This window comes from Culex quinquefasciatus, chromosome 2 (genome assembly GCF_015732765.1).
Source record: "Culex quinquefasciatus strain JHB chromosome 2, VPISU_Cqui_1.0_pri_paternal, whole genome shotgun sequence".
Lineage (NCBI taxonomy): Eukaryota > Metazoa > Arthropoda > Insecta > Diptera > Culicidae > Culex > Culex quinquefasciatus.
Genome location: NC_051862.1, coordinates 213,954,328 through 213,970,479, shown reverse-complemented (window position 1 = coordinate 213,970,479; position 16,152 = coordinate 213,954,328). Strand labels below are relative to the sequence as shown.

At 35.0% G+C, this 16,152-nt stretch overlaps 1 protein-coding gene across 1 annotated transcript in view; it reads right to left on the bottom strand.

The window, feature by feature from the left end:
- Positions 1 to 4,268: 4,268 nt before the first annotated feature.
- Positions 4,269 to 16,152, bottom strand: part of LOC6050285 (neural-cadherin) — a 103,884-nt gene continuing 92,000 nt past the window's right edge. Inside the window, exons 10-12 of the mRNA XM_038253578.1 lie at positions 13,397 to 13,606; positions 13,146 to 13,316; positions 4,269 to 8,100 (exon numbers count right to left, since the gene is read on the bottom strand). Of these exons, the coding sequence (XP_038109506.1) occupies positions 7,985 to 8,100; positions 13,146 to 13,316; positions 13,397 to 13,606 (497 nt within the window). The 3' untranslated portion in view covers positions 4,269 to 7,984. The remainder of the gene's footprint in view (positions 8,101 to 13,145; positions 13,317 to 13,396; positions 13,607 to 16,152) is intronic.

Below are 16,152 nucleotides of genomic sequence, written 5' to 3'. Positions count from 1 at the left end.
CTTCTCCTCCACCGGCGGAGGCCGGGAGGCCTCCGCACTCCCAGTTAAGTTGTGTATTATTTCTCCATTCAAAAAGCTAACCGAGTTCTTTTTTGCCAGTTGTTCACGCCCACGCCCTTCTGGTCCGTCCAAACCAGACCCGGCGAAGTCACGCAAGTCCAGTTGTCTCGTCCAAATGAGGTAAAAATGTGTCGTTTCGGTGTTGGTTGCATGCATGTTGCATTATGGAGTAGCTACGCGCTACAGTCAGGTCATGGGTTCAGAAGAAAGGACGCCAAGCGTCAACGGTAGCCACAAGGGCACCCCACAGTCGGTATCGGAACTAAAAGCCACCCCCACCATTTGCTACTTTGAGGTACGATCGAATCTTCGACGGCGAGCCGAGACGGAGTGTACAATCCGTTCTCGAGGTCCGTGCAGCGGTCGTCAGCGAATCTGATCAATTCGCCAGGCGGTCACAACGCAGAACCTACGCAACAGAAGCCAGCAAGTCAACGGTCTACCAGCAGAGCACCCAAGAAGTACGAGTTCCGAACCACACCAGCAGTAAGCAGAGCGTCGACGTCCGAGGGACGTCCGCGGAGGCCACGGACGGTGGTCTCCGCAAACCAGGCAAGTCGTTTTATGTTGTGATTATAAAGGTAAAAAAGCACCCTCTCATTTCTCAGATAGCATGACACGAAATGCGCGGACCAGCCCGCGTCACGAACCACGGCACTACGCCCCCGCAAGCAGCACAAGATCTGAGCAGAGAGAGCAGTGCATCAGTTCGGTTGGAGCAGTCTAACCCCAGCAAACCGATTTCGTAGAGAATTGCTCAAGTACAACGCAGCAGTACAACCAGTCCCGAAGCGGTTACGCGTCGCAGCACGAGAACGCCAAGAAGAGCACCAGAAGAAGAAGAGAACAACAGCATCGAATCCCAACAGCAGCGCACACGGTTACGATCGTCAAGATCCAGCAGCATGATCAGCATTGCGGTCAACAGTCGGTGTCGAAGCATGTACGAGCACAAGCAGCATACAGCGAGCAGCAGCATAATCCAGGTCGAAGTAGGCGGTCGGTGCAGCAGTCCAGTCCAAGCGATGAGGTGTCCGTACGTGCGATTTGCAGCAGTCCGAGAGCAGAAGAAGACTGAGCCAAGCTTCAGTCCAGATAACAAAAGAACCCGTATCGTCCACACAAGAAGAACAATCCATGTACTCGTCCCAATCTTGACCCTGATTCTTTTGTGTTAGTATATAAGCTGATTGTTTTTAACTAGAAAGTAGGAATCAAAACAGAATTAGTGATAAGCTATCGAAGATATCTCCCAGGATAGCTGTAGGAGGAAGAGAGAGAGTAGATGTTTTGAAACCTGGGAGCTTTCAAGGCGGCCGGTTATGTTGAAGCGAGTTAGGTGATAAGTTTCTAATCCCTTTAAACCCTTATTCCCCTTGCCCAAGCTGTACCTTCTCGCATCAGAGATCAGTTGTGATCTCCAATTCTGATTTGCAGAATCCTACTCCGCGAGTGTCGTAGCTCTGCTGGACATCGCGAGAAAGAGTGTCTCATCGGTCAGCCGAAGTAGTTTTACTTTAGGACTTCACAGTCAGAAATAAACCGTCACCAAGTGACCCTCGCGTTTTAATAAACGTTGTGTTTTAGTTCGCGTGAATAAATCGTGTTTTAATTTTGTAAAGTGCGAGTTATTATGTAGTGTCCGAAAATCGTTAAAATACCAACGCGCGAACAAACTTAAAATTCTCTTTTGAAGGTCTCGGGACCAAAGAGCCTATGTCTGAAAATATTTTTATCAGATTCCTAGGAAAATTTTATAACATATTAATAAATGGTGAAGGTATGTTTTCAATTAAAATTTTCCGAGGAATCTGATAATAAGATTTTCAGACATGGGCTCTTTCGTTCCGAGATCATCAAAAGAGCATTTTATGTTTTTATTTGACCTTTTTAAATGTTAGGCTAGGTATTTCAAATTTTTAACTATTTTTCCTTAAAATCCTATCTAAAATTCTATCGTTTGCGCTCAAGACAGCTAATATCGGTTGAAATGGTGCGGAGTTATGATTTTTTGAAAAATGTGTTTTTACAAAAATCGACGAAATTTGACATTTTTTAAACCACCCTAACATGGCGTAGGCCACCTTAATGGCAAAAAAAAATACGGGTCTAATTATTTCGGCCAAGGAATTGCTGTATTTAGTGAAGAAAATTGGTTTATTCAAGGTTGAATGAAGTTTTCTTCATCATTCTTTATTTGATATTAAAAAAGTTATTGAGTATTTAGGTTTTTTTTTCTGTTGAATTTCCACAATTTCTTATTATTTATTTTAGTAATCTCCGAGTCAGTTCTATTTTTTGAAGTTTAAGAATTTTTATAATAGTCTTTAAACGGGCGCTTTTAGACGGGCTTCGATTTAAAAAATCGCCAAAAATCTATTTTTCAACCAATTTTGGATCTTTAAAAAGCATTGGAAAGAAGATCTTAAAATTTTAGAAAATATATGGGTTGGATGTTTGTGACTTTGTCAATGTTTTTAAAAATGTAATTTTTTTAGGGCTGTGTTTCTAACTAACATTTCCTATATTTCAAGTAAAAAGAAGTATGCTGTTATTTTTTTAATGTCTCAGACTATGCTTCTACGCATTTTTAAACAATTTAAATGATAATGGTGCCATTTTATAGCAGAAAATGTGAAAAACAAGCAAAAAATTGAAAAAGTGACTGTAAAAATATGAAAATATTAGATAGGCAAAATGTAATGATAGGAGGTGGTAGAATAGGCCAAATACTACCAAAAACAAACATAAACTAAACAAGATAAGTGCAAATTAAAAAACTGAAAATAAAACAACATAAAACAAGACAAGTAAATTTTTTCGCAGAACAAAAGTTGCTCAAAATGACCTCCTGAACACCGGAAAAATCGAAATTTAAAAAAAAATTTCGGCAGTAGAGGGTTAATTGTTTTTATTTATTTCATAATTTGATTCAAATTAAAGTATCCCGGCTTTGTTATCCACTCAGCAACACGCAAATTAAACCAGTTTTTTTTCCTTAGTATGTCTGATTCTTGCTCACTTTCATTTAAGGTTTTTATTTGGATCTCAATTGCAAGAATTAGCAAACTTAGCAAAGTTATTTTGTGCACTATATTTTCAATTATAGAAATATTGAATTATAATTGAACAGATTCAATTGCTGTTACGTGATTATCCACCTATAAAATGGAATCCCAATGGCAACTTTGTCATCATTGCAAAATATTAAAATCTAAACATAGAATTATTAAATTTGATATTTTGAGCAATATATTCCTGCTCATTCATTGCTTAGTAAAATTTATCTTTATAGCATTTAAAAATCTTCTACTTGCGCGGAAATGATTTATGCTTACCTGAGGTCTCTTCTCCTCCACACGCCGATAAATCACACACACCAAAATTTATACTTTTTAAACAATGTATCAGCTCCAGATCACACACACACGTGCACTCAAAAAAAGGAACGCCTGCGAATAAAAAAATATAAATTTCCTTCACCGCACCCTTCATTTTTCATCCCAGCAAGCGATAATTTCCCATATCGCACATTCCCGGAGAGCACTCTTTGAAAAATTCAAATTAACCGATGGGTGCGTCGCTCTCATAAAAGAATCTTTTACGACTTTTTTTTTCGACCGTTGGAATTTTTTTACGAGATTTCATTTTTGTCGCGAGCGATGCCTTTTGAGGCACGCATTAACGACCGCCATCACATTAGTAATTAATCTGCTGCCCACCATCGAAAAAACGGCTAATATCCACTTTTGGCAAAAACGAGATATTAGCACCAGGTGATAGAGGATGTTCCAACGCATCTTCTGACCCTTGAATTTCACTGAAATAGTGTATAGACTTGGCTGCCGATGCGAAAAACCAAACGGCTAATATGCCACTCTTATGGGAAATTGCCTTGACGGAGATTTAGTGACAAACACTAAAACGCGTTTTTCTCGGAATACTTGATTTGGCATAATAGCCGGATTTTCAATTATGGGCAGTCTGGTGGTTGCTGGTGAAATCCCCCGCTGTGTCGAGTGCAGTAATAAAAGTCAGATAAATGAGGTGTGATAAAGTGTGTGGGCTGCGAAATTTATTTTTGCTCAAGTGAGATGGAAATGAATAAAATGCAATTTATTACCCTGAAGAAGATGCAGCGAAACGTCAATTTGCTTTACACGGAGGGAAATATTTCGGATATCGGTTTCAAATGAAAAAACGGCAGATTTTTCAACCAGCACATTTCTGTATCAATCATTCAGATTTATTTCAGTGACTTTCTCCTTTTTTTGTTTAGCATTTTTTTTCTTCCTCTTGATGTTTTTTTTGTTCTAACCATAATTGAACGTCGTCGATTTTGTTGTTGCTTGTATAATGTGTGTGTGTGACTGTGTGAGTGAGTGTTTCCAATGTATGTTTGTGACAGTGTATTGTTTGTCTAAAATTTTCTCTAAGTAACATTGTTTACTTCATTCATAAATCTGCTGCACTTTTTGCTTCTTTCCATTTCTTACTCCTCACAGTTGTCGGGTTAGAAAAAACTTGTTTTTTTTGTTTACTTTGTTTATTGAAAGCCCCCTTTTTTCTAGTACGACAATGCTTCTTTCTATGCCATGTTTTTTCCCTTAATTTGCTTATTCTTATTACAACACTATATTTACACTAGGATTTTGGTAGTTTTTCACGGGTTTCTGCTTCTTTATTTCTCTATTGATGCAACACCAGATGTTTTCTTCTTCTGCGATTTCGGTTGAATTTCATCTAAAATGTGTCGTTTTTTCGTCCACCGCTCTCTCTCTAAATTATGTGGGTCGCCATTTAAGGGGAATTTAGTGCTATTTTTTTTTGTTTTTTTCTTACGAGTAGAATTAACCATCTTCTGCCGGCGGCTCAAAGGTGTCCAGTATTTTTTTTTGTTTTATTAGTTTATGCGCAGTTTCAGTTGACTTTTTTTTCCTTTATTTTAAAAAAGATAGATTTCAATTAACTAACGAGTTCTTAGGTCGCGCGATGTGTGATTCTCAATGTTTCATTTAAATGTGTACGCGCTCGTTCGAAGAACGTCAAATTTTGGGTTATTTTTATCCATTTTTGAAGTAGCGCTTACCAATTGCATACACTCAAACAAATTCCCAAAGATTTCTTCGAAACAAATCTCACTTATGATTGAGAAAGGTTGTCCAACTTCAGGCTATTTTCATCAAGATTTGCGAGAAAATAACCCATATTTGCAAATCGCTTGTCCTACTCAAACGTGAGTAAGCTTTGTTTTGAAGAAATCAAATTCTTTTCTTATATGTTTGTTCAAAACTGATGTGAGAGAAAATTACCTAAATTTGTGATAAAACCTGTTCAAATTTAAGTAAATTTTGTTTTGAAGAAATATGAGTGTTTTTATGTGACTTAGAATAGGCCAGCTTCACTCAAGATTGAGCAAAACTAACCTAAATTTTAAACAATTTTTTAGCAGGTTTATTTCTTTTGTTGTTATTTTGTGGGTAAAAGTAACCCAAAATTTAGAGCTTCTCGAATGAGCGTGCATGAATTTCCTCTCTCGCGTGGTTAGATGTATTAGTGTGAGCTTTGACCGTCGAAGGGAATGCGCGCGTGTAAATGTGGTTGTGTTGGTGAGTGAGTGTGGATTGGTGAGAGCGTGGGTGCACGCTCACCTCAGTTCACCCAACTTTGGGTGAAATCCCACTGCTGGGTGAATTGACGCAAGCGTGCCTCTTTTTCGATGATGATGTCGATTTCAATGTACTAAACTGTACTAAAAAAGAACGGTTCCGATTTCAACTAGCGACTCGCAAAAGGGTAAACAAAACAATGTCCAATTTTTGGGGTGTGAGTGTGTGGGTGTGCAACGGGTTAAAAATGGGTACCATTTTCGAATTGTCAATGTGTGAGTGTGTTTGTTGTCATGGCTTTGATTAAATAACGTTCTAGAATAATGAGCGTACTAAGTAATATCGTTTTTTTGTTTGTTGTTTCTTCACCTTAGTTAGTAATAATATTGTTTAATAATACAGATTCAGTTTGTTTTTTTCGTTTTCTTTTTCTCCTCATCTCTCACGTCGTTTCGCACGTGTGTTAGTGTAAAAGTGTGGAGTGAATGTGGCTGAGTGTGTGCTTGTGTCGGGGTATCCTTTTCAAAAGGTCATAAAACCTTCCGGAAGGCGTTTCCGCAAATTTGTAAATCGTTACACTACTTTTGGAGGGGGGAACTTCCGGATGATTGGACGAAAAGGGGGGATTTTCATATCGTGAGTATGTTTGTCTATTTCCTGTATCAACAAAGAAGAAACCTAACCGTTTTGTGTTTGTGTGTGGTTTGCGATGAGAAATAGTTAACATATCATCTCTGTTTAGGAGAGGGGGAACGTTAGTCTGTGAGTTTGTGTTATCTTTCGGGATGGCGTTTCTTTTAAAAAAGATTCTGTTTACACTCCCACTCTTTCTCTCCGTGTGTCTGTTTAGTAAGAGAGTAAGCAGCCTGCACCGAACTCCTTAAATTCAGTTTGCTTCGGCTTGCTGCTGCGATTTCTAGTTACTTAAATACTCGAAAAATCATAAGTAAAAACGAAAAGTTATATACGAACAAACGTTACAGTCTTTGGATGTACAATATCATTTTCTCTTTTGTTTTTTTTTAATATTAGTTTTCCTTACGACATAAATAAATTACCTTAAAACACTCACGTGTTCTCTCCTCTCTCCACGGATTTTGACTGATTTTCAACCACTTTTCGCTCTCCAAATGTCTCAGTTTCGGCCTTTCGGAATTGTTATGCTTGATTTTCTCGCACGATCAGTATATTTGATTTACTTAGCTTAAATTTCATGTGTGTGAGTGTGTGTGTTTTTCTGCTGTTTCTTAATACACTTATTTCTCTTTTTAGTTTAGTTACAAACTAGTTTGCGATGTTCTCGTTATTCTCCCGCCGCGTCGTGTAGATCGTAGATGGCCATGTAAAAGTTGTATTCGTACTAAAAAGTGTTCAGTGAGTGGATGTTGTTGTTGTTTTTGTCGTGTGTGAGTGTTGGTGAGAGTGTTTGAGTTGTGAGTGACCCCTCATCAGCCTACTATGTTTTATAAAAACAATCGTGTGTCACAGTTTTTCCTACTAAAAAACCCTTTGTTTACACTTACTTAAGACAAAAAACAGGAACAGTGGCTTTTTGTTTTCTGCTGGCTAATGCGATTAAATCAAGATAAAAACGAATGATTCGTGTGTTTTTCTTAACAAACTAAAGTAACAAAATTGCTAATTTGCGTTTAAAATTTTAAGCAAAACAAAAATCTGACTGGCTGGAAGGTACTTCGATTGCTCTCCCTCTCTCTCTTGTTTCGATTGTTTTGAATAAATAAACTTAAAAAATCTTAACCTTTAAACGTGTGTGTGTGAGTGAGTGAGAGTCCCGGTTCAACTGCTGTGTGTATACTTGTCGGAGTGTATATGTGTGTTTGTGTTTTGTTTTTGTCTCGTGTAAATTCCACTGAACCAGAATTCGACCGAGAACTTCACTCATTAAAAACTCGTTGATATTCGGTACTTAGTTTGATGAATCATAATTACATCGCTCTCAAAGTGAGCGATCTGTCATCCATCGTTTCTCTCTCTCTCTCTCTTTCACTCTCTTCTTCTCACAGTGTAGAGGGGATACCAGTTCCGTGCGTTTGGTTGTGTGAGTGAGTGAGTGAGTCACCACCACCACTCAACATTAATAATTAAACTTTGGTTTAGCTTTTCCCCGACTTCCCTCTCCCACACATTTTTTGTTTTGCTTTCTCTTTCTCCCTTACAAAAAAAAATGAACAACTAAAGCCCTCTCTCTCTCTCTCGTTTGATGCTAACCTGTTGTTGTTTGTTGTCCACGTGGCAGCGAGGGAGGTTAATGATGATGATACTGTTTTTTCTCGTGTGGGGGGTTGGAGGCGCGCTTAGTTCAGCTCGTCCAGATCCGTCGGGTGGTGCTCGCCGTACATGTTGGCCAGCTTGTCGAACCGAGGGCCCCACGCGTCCAGGTAGTCAAACTCCTGGACCTCGTCGTCGGTACCTGTTAAAGGGGTGGTTTAAAGAGATAAGGGGAGGGAGAAAACATGGTGTTTAGTACGGGATTTGTTGGCTTGGTTTATTTTGGTGTTTGTTTTGAGAGCGTTAAAATTACGTCCACTTTGGGGAATAAAATTTGGATGAGTAAGCTTAGAGCTAAACTCATCGTTGTTGTTTTGCCAAATTCGGTTATTATTTTGTAGACAAAACAGTGCATGTTTAATGATATGCATGAGCTCATAAAGGTTATAAAATAACCTAAATACTTTTGTTGAACTAGTTGAAAATACAATAGAGCAATTCTCTACCAAAACCGGAAAAGGATTTTTTTGATTTGGCTCAAACTTTGTGGGGGCCTTCCCTATGACCAAATAAACTATGTGATTGGTTCATCCATACAAGTCTCCATACAATTTTGGCTGCTGTCCATACAAAAATGGTATGTAAATATTCAAACAGCTGTAACTTTTGAGTGAATTTTCTGATCAATTTGGTGTCTTCGGCAAAGTTGTAGGTATCGTTGTGGACTTTTGAAAAAAAAATAGGCAAACGGAAAAAAAATTGAAGATTTTTTAATCAACTTTTTTTTCACTTAAACTCAATTTCCCGAAATACGCATTTTTTTTTTTTTTCGGGATTTTTTGGTATGTTTTAGGGGACAAAAATCCGCAACTTTTGAGCCATAGAAAAACATGGTTAAAAAATCTGCCGCCGAGTTATGAATTTTTGAAAAATAGTGATTTTTGGAGAAGAAAACGAAACACGAAAATTTAATCTTAATCTCACCAAACCTAATGACCAATTTCTAATGACCATAGCTCAGCAAATAATGGTCCGATTTTCAATTTTAATACATGAAAAATTCGTTCTTTTCGAAAAAAATAATTTGAAATTTTTTAAATCAAGACTAGCATTTTTTTTTCATGTTTGGCCCTTTTAAATGTCAGTCTTGATCTAAATGCTCAATAGTGCATTTAAATCCTCTTAACAGCGTACCTACTCGTTTTTTTCAGATATTAAAAAAATATTTTTTTCTTAAAATGGAACATTAAGTTAAGTACGAATTACAAAAAAAATGCATCTTTTTCTCTAGAAATTTATAGTTATTCTTAAAAATAAATAAATTGATTCTTGGAAAAAATATTTAAAATCTGAAGCTTAAAAGATAACTTTTAGGATTTTAGCAATCCAACTTTTAGTAATACAGTCATGCCTCGGTTTAGCACCGCATATGGGGGATGCAAAACCGAGGCGTGCGTAACTGATGCTATAATACTATGAAAATTGATTAGGATGGATGATGTAAAATGCATTTTTTTCTGTAATTAAAAAAAATCAAAATGGCTTTGCTATATTGGTATCAAATGATCGGGATTTTTAATACATTTCAAAAGTTATAACACATCTTTTTAAATATTTAAAATTTTCAGAATATTGCAATATGGTTTTCAAACACTCGGATTTTTTTTCGAAGTTATAATATTTTTTCGTGAAATACTATTTGTTTACAAAACTAACTACTTTCGGACCCAAAATTTTAGTATTTTACAATACGGGTATCAAATGATCGATATTTTTCATACATATCAATAGCAATAATATTTGATATGAAATACTCAAAATGTTCACAAAACTACGTGGTTTTTGAAAAAAATAAAGCTAAAATTTTGTTTTTTTTTTCTCCAAATGGATATAAAATGATTGGTAATTTTTGATACATTTCAATAATTTTTTCTTAAAAGTAACCAAAATTTTCACAAAAAAAAAAGTTTTTTTTGCAAAATACCTCAAAATATCAATTTATTATTAGGCTGGTACCAATTTTATTTAAAGGTTTTTGCGTGAAGACTTCCATCATTGTCATGATTTTTCGTTCAAAGTTATAAATTTTGCGTCTTTTTTAATATTTTGACAAAATTCCTTCAACAAGTTGTTTAGAATAGTGCCCTACACATGCTGATTCCTTGTTAAGTTATGGAAATCGTCATTAATCAATGATTGCCAACTAGGACGTCAATGACTGTGCCACAAATATATATAAATTTTGAAGCACAATTATATAAATTTTGAAGCACAATTGATTCAGATCAAAAAATCCTTCAGTGGCTTCATGACAGCAACAACCGGCACATGCTGATTCCTTTTGGTGCTGAAATTCGTTAAATTGAATTTAATACAGAATATTTTAAAGTGATGATCAAATTTCTTCGAAAATGATCAACGGCTACACCTTAACCCTCCTTCAAAAATTAACCCGAAATATCAGAGGACAAAAAACATATTTTGTTCAAAAAAAAAAAAATCAAATTATGAATGGAAATTTAAGTACAATTAGCTGAAATCAATTTAAAATGCAATTCCCAGCTTTTAAATCATGTTTAATATGTTAAAAATCTATTGAATTTTTGCGTCAATTTTTCATTTTTTGAAAATTTATGATTGCAAAACAACTGAACTAGTGTAAGATGCATTTTAATAAACTTTTTCCATGCAAATGCTGAAACTGTGGCATGTTTTTGCAATACTTATATTTTTTTTCTTGTTGAAAAACTGTTTTTTTTTCAAGTACGAAATAAAAGGTTCATTTATTACTTTTGGAATGTATGCAAAAATCCCGATAATTTGATACCCATTTTATAAAAAAAAATAATTTTGAGTTTTTTTCGAAAACACGTAGTTTTAAGATTTTTTATTATTATTTCACATTACTATCAAATTGTATTAAAAAAAACAACGATCATTTGATACCCATATTGTAAAACACTGAAAATTTGAGAATTTTTTACGTAACTACGTGGTTTTGTGAATATATTGTGTAATTTCAAAAAAATGTGGTTTTTCTTTTGGATGTATGAAGAAATCCCGGTCATTTGTTATAGATATGGTAAAAAACTATTTTTTGTAGTATTTTTTTTACTCGAAAACACATAATTTTGTTAATATTTTGATTATTTCACAAAAAATATTATTACTATCGAAATATCGACGTCGTCGTGCTATCTTGTCGCACCCGCCATTTTGACGTTCCGAGAAAAACGCGTTTTAATGTTTGACCTTGAATATTCAAACACGAGAGCACGCAATGTAAACAATAACAAACACGTTTTGTTTGGCTCACCATTCTGTGCATTGTCCCAAAGTTTGGTTGAAGTTGGTTGCTGGAGTCCCGAGTTATAATTACAAATGTTTACGGTAGTCTAGCTTGTACGTGCGACAAACGCATCCTGACTTTCCTGGCCTGAAATCCCTTTGGCCTTTTGTCGCACTTACATCAATTTTCATGGAGTGACAAGATAGCACGACAAGATTGAAACTAATTTCATATGTAAAGTGACAAAAATGCACGGAGTTTTTTCGGCTTTTGTTGAATATCTCAGGATTGAAATCGAATTTTGGGGATCTGTGAAGGTCAAAAGGTGAGGCATTGTAAGCTGCACAAAATGGCGTTCTTAACTCAATTTGGCCCAAAATGCACGTACGACAAGTTAGCACGATGGCGACGATATGTGAAAAAAAATCCGATCATTTGTTGACCTATTGTAAAAAAAACTTAAATACGTAGTTTTAACAAAATTTTGAGAATTTTCAAAAATGTGCATTGTTACATTCAAAATTTTTGATAAAATCCCGATCGTTTGATTTTTTTCTGTTTTCTGTTTGCAAAACCGAGGCATGTCTGAACAAGGTTAAATAAAAAAATGAGAAAATTATTCAACATTTGTTTCTAGGTACAGTTGCCAGTTGCATTACTGGCAACAGGACTCTTTCAAACATTTCTGCTTACAAAAATGTTTTGTCAAATGGGCAAACAATGGACAAAACGTGAAATTTTGTACCAAGGGGTAACTTTTGTTTCTGATCACGAATTTGAACTCCATTTTTCGATATCTTGTGACGGAGGGCGGTACGACCCCTTCAATTTTTTTTCGTTTTTCAATATGTGTTTTTCAATAATTTGCAACTTAAAATGGTTATGGTTTCTAAATTTGATGGCGTACTCGAAATTTTGATATAAAAAAAGGTAAAAATACATTTTTTTTTCGAAAATTCTGACATTTTTTGTTACTTAACTGTAAAAAAGTTGGTACATGTAATTTTAGGGAAATATAATGTACTTTTTGAATCTGCAATAAATCAGAAGGGTCATTTTTAATTTAAAAACAGAATTTATTATTTTAAATTTCAAATTTTTTTCGAACTTTGCAGAGTTATTTTTGTAGATCATTGTTTCATTTTAACAAATAACCCAGTTTAGTAACGTAAAATGTTAGAATTCCAAATACTATTTTTGTGTTATTTCGAAGAAGAATACGACATTTCAAGTAAGTCGGGCGCCAAATTTTACATAAAGTCCCTTGGATACAAAATTACCAAAACATCACCATTTCAGGTTGCAAATTATTGAAAAACACGTCTTTTATCGAATGTTCATTGTTCAAACATGGGAGGGGTTGTACCACTCCTCCATCACGAGATATCGAAAAATGAAGCTCGGATTCGTGATCAGGAACATAATTTATCCATTATGCCAAAATTTCACGAACATCGAAGAGGGGTCGGGGCAATTTTTCCCAATAATATGTGAGTTGGTCCCAAATTGGCTCAAATGGGTTCCAATGTGTATTGCACCACATAACGGTAAATATTGCCGGAATTCTCCTTTCAACGAGTAATGAGTTACACGAACCAAACTGTTTTAACTGGCATGTAATTGAAACCAGAACTGTGGTCTACCAAACTTCATTTTGGCCCAGTTGTTCGAAAAAAATGTCGGCTCCAATGACGGCCATAAATTAATTTCATCTTGTGGGCCTTCAAATGCCAAACAATGAATTGAAATTTTAACCTGTTGTTGGTTTGTTGGTCATCGTTTGAAGTTGCAAGTGATTTCCGGCAGTTGAACCGAAAAATACATCGAACTGACAGCTGACCGACGTTTAGTGGTTTGTTTACAATGTTGGCTTCATTGTGAGCATGTAAATGGTTGGTTTTGCCTAAATTTTGGCGCTAACCATCCGTGGTGTGGTTTTTAATTCAATCGAAACTCACCCGACTGCAGCGAGCTGAGCGATCCGGCCGTACTGCCACCGCCCTCGTACGCGTAGTTCCGCAGGTCGTCAAACGGCGGTGCGTTCGGATCGCTGTCCGCCCGCTTCTTGTGCTCCTCGATGAACATTCCGACGTTGGGTTCGTGGCCCGGTCCCATCGTCATCACGGGGTCTGTTGGGGAAAGACACACAAGAATTTTCAAAATTAAAAATCTTTCAAAGTCTTAAAGTGGCTCCAACTTGGCCACTTACACATCAGCGGTGGCATCTTGCACTGCGTCAGCTCCGGCATCGGTCCGATCGGGATCTGCAGCGGCGTGATGTCGTACGCGGTCATGTCGTCCTCACCGCCGCCCTCGTCGTCGTAGTTGATGATGTTTTCCCGCACGTCGTCGTCCGGGCCCGGGTACTTGATGTGGGACTCGCGCCGCCGGTTGTACACCACGAACACCAGGACTAGGACTGATGGGTTGAAAAAGGGGGCGGAAAGATAATAGAAGATTAGTTTTCGGATCAATATTTTTACTTAAATGATTGTGATAAGTTAAGTAGGAAGCATTTTCCGGGAAACTCTGAAGGCAATTTTCTAGTTGAAATTTGAAGTTATCTTTCTACTTAAAACTAAGCATAATTTCAAAATTGAGATTCTTAATAAAGAGCAGTTTTGTATCTAAACTTTTTATTTTGAATTGAATTTTGTTTCATGTTTTTTTGTTGTTTTTCCTAACTAATATAAGTATTGTAGTTTGTTTTATCTCTTTTTATTTGTAGTATTTGGCCTGTTCTTCAAACTGTGAACATTATCTTTAACCTGTTTTGTGTGTGTTTTTTCCTGTTATGCTGTAATTGTTTTTGCATTGTTTTTTTTCACATTTATTTATATATTTGAATCATTAGCTTTAAAGTTGGTATAAATTGCGTTAAACATGTTTTTTTAACGTTGGAAGAAGGGATTATTTGACGAATAAGGCCAAAGCTGAACCTTATTTTTTAAAGACATTGGTAATGTTATATGAATTAAATAAAATCATTTTTCTCAAACTTTTCTCAAAAAATTAAAATAAGGGTTTTGGATTGATAATTTTCATACAAAATTTTTTGGCAAACTTTCAAATCGAAACCCGTCTAGTGATGAGGTTGAGTATTTTAATAGAAAATTATTGTAAAAAAAAAGTTGATTGATATTTTTGTTTGAGCTATGTGACTGTATTTGCGCAGATGATGAAAAAAAAAAAATTCATTGTTTTTTCATAATCGAAAAAAAAATAATTGATTTCCTTGCAATAAAATACTGAGCTTTATTTTGTGTCTGCGCTTCTCGCGAAATAGAAATATGTCGTTTTTTTAAAACCGAAGAACATTTAAAAAATGTACAAAAATAGTTGGCTAAGCATTGTACCAACAAAAAACGAACTTTATTCTTCTTGAAACGAATGAATTAGTCAAAATTTGAGCTTTTGCCAGCAATTTCTATGGCTTTGTGAAAAAAAACATATTTTCTGGGCATATTTGGTCAATACTTTTGGTGATTGAAGTAAAGAAACATTTCAACCAAATTTAAATGATTGAATCTTTATAAAATGGTGTTTTCATTCATAAAATCAAATTTGAAATTGAAAACAGTGAAAATTTGGAGCGAATAGGCAAAAGACTAAGAATGGTTAATTTGTCATTTGTAAGAAAAAAAAAAACAATTTTGAGTAATTCTTTTGAATGATGACGAAAAAACAAGTTGAAGAATATTTAAGATATACCTTGAACATGACTTTAAATAATTTAATGTTTTGTAAAAAATAACCAATTTCAATTTGTTCACAGATTTTGGAAGGTTTTTGGTAGTAGTTTTCGAATCTTTTGTCTAATCTACTGTTAGGAAATTGAGTTTGATCAAACTTAATTAAATTTCAAGCCAAAGTTAAGTGGAACTGTTGAATTCTATTAAGTTTAGATGATTCATTTGTTAATAAAAGTTTATTGAATTTTCTAAACTTAAAAGCATTCAAATTGCAAACAAAAGACTTGTTGCTTTTATCGTACAAATTATCAATACATCAAAATGTTATTTATTTGATTGAATAAATATTTTTGAAGCATTTTTAACAAAATTGTTCAAAAAATGAAAGCTTAGCGTTTGAAAATAATTCTATAAGCTTTTTCCCATAATCAGACCTATATAAGCCATTTTTGTGTATATGGATTCAATTGTACTCGAAAACGACATTTGAGAAGGGCGCAAGTAATTTAAAATATTTTTGTGTTTTGTAATTTAAAAATAGCTGTAGCTCAAAGCCGTTGTTTCGTAAAAAAGTGGTCAATGACAAACTTGTGGGATTTCTGAAAAAATGCACTGAAAGAAAAATATACGGTACTTCCATGAGATTTTTCAATTTTTAAGTTTAAAAATTAAATCTGAAGGAGATGTCATGATTTTTTTTCTTCAATTTTTTAAAGAAATTAGCCTACCTGTTACAAAAGACTTACAAAAAATGCAAGATGGTATGTCTCTCCTAAAAAATACAAAAATCATTTACTTAAAATATGTTTTTGAAAAGTGGTCGCTTTCCCAGACAATTTTACATAAAAGTCTCCATATTGATCATTGTCCTATGTCCAGTTCTTTTGAAAAAATGTTAAAAAAATCTTAGAAATGAAAAAGTTGAAAAATAGTTTTTTTTTGGTTTTTGCCAATTTCTACATGACAGACTTGATTTCTCAGTCTCGAAAATAGCTACCGAAAGAACAAAAAATAATTTTTAAACTTAAAAATTGAAAAATATCATGGAAGTGGCGTGTATGTTTCTTTCAGTGTATTTTTTTTTCAGAAAGCCCATCCAAATTTTTACAAGTTTGTCTTTGACCGCTTTTTGATACGATGCAATGGCTTTGAGATATAGTAATTTTTAAATTACTAAATACATTTTTTTAAATTAATTACGCCCTTCTCAAATGTCAGTTTCGAGTACAATTCACTCCATATACATAAAAATGGCTTATATAGGCCTAAGATA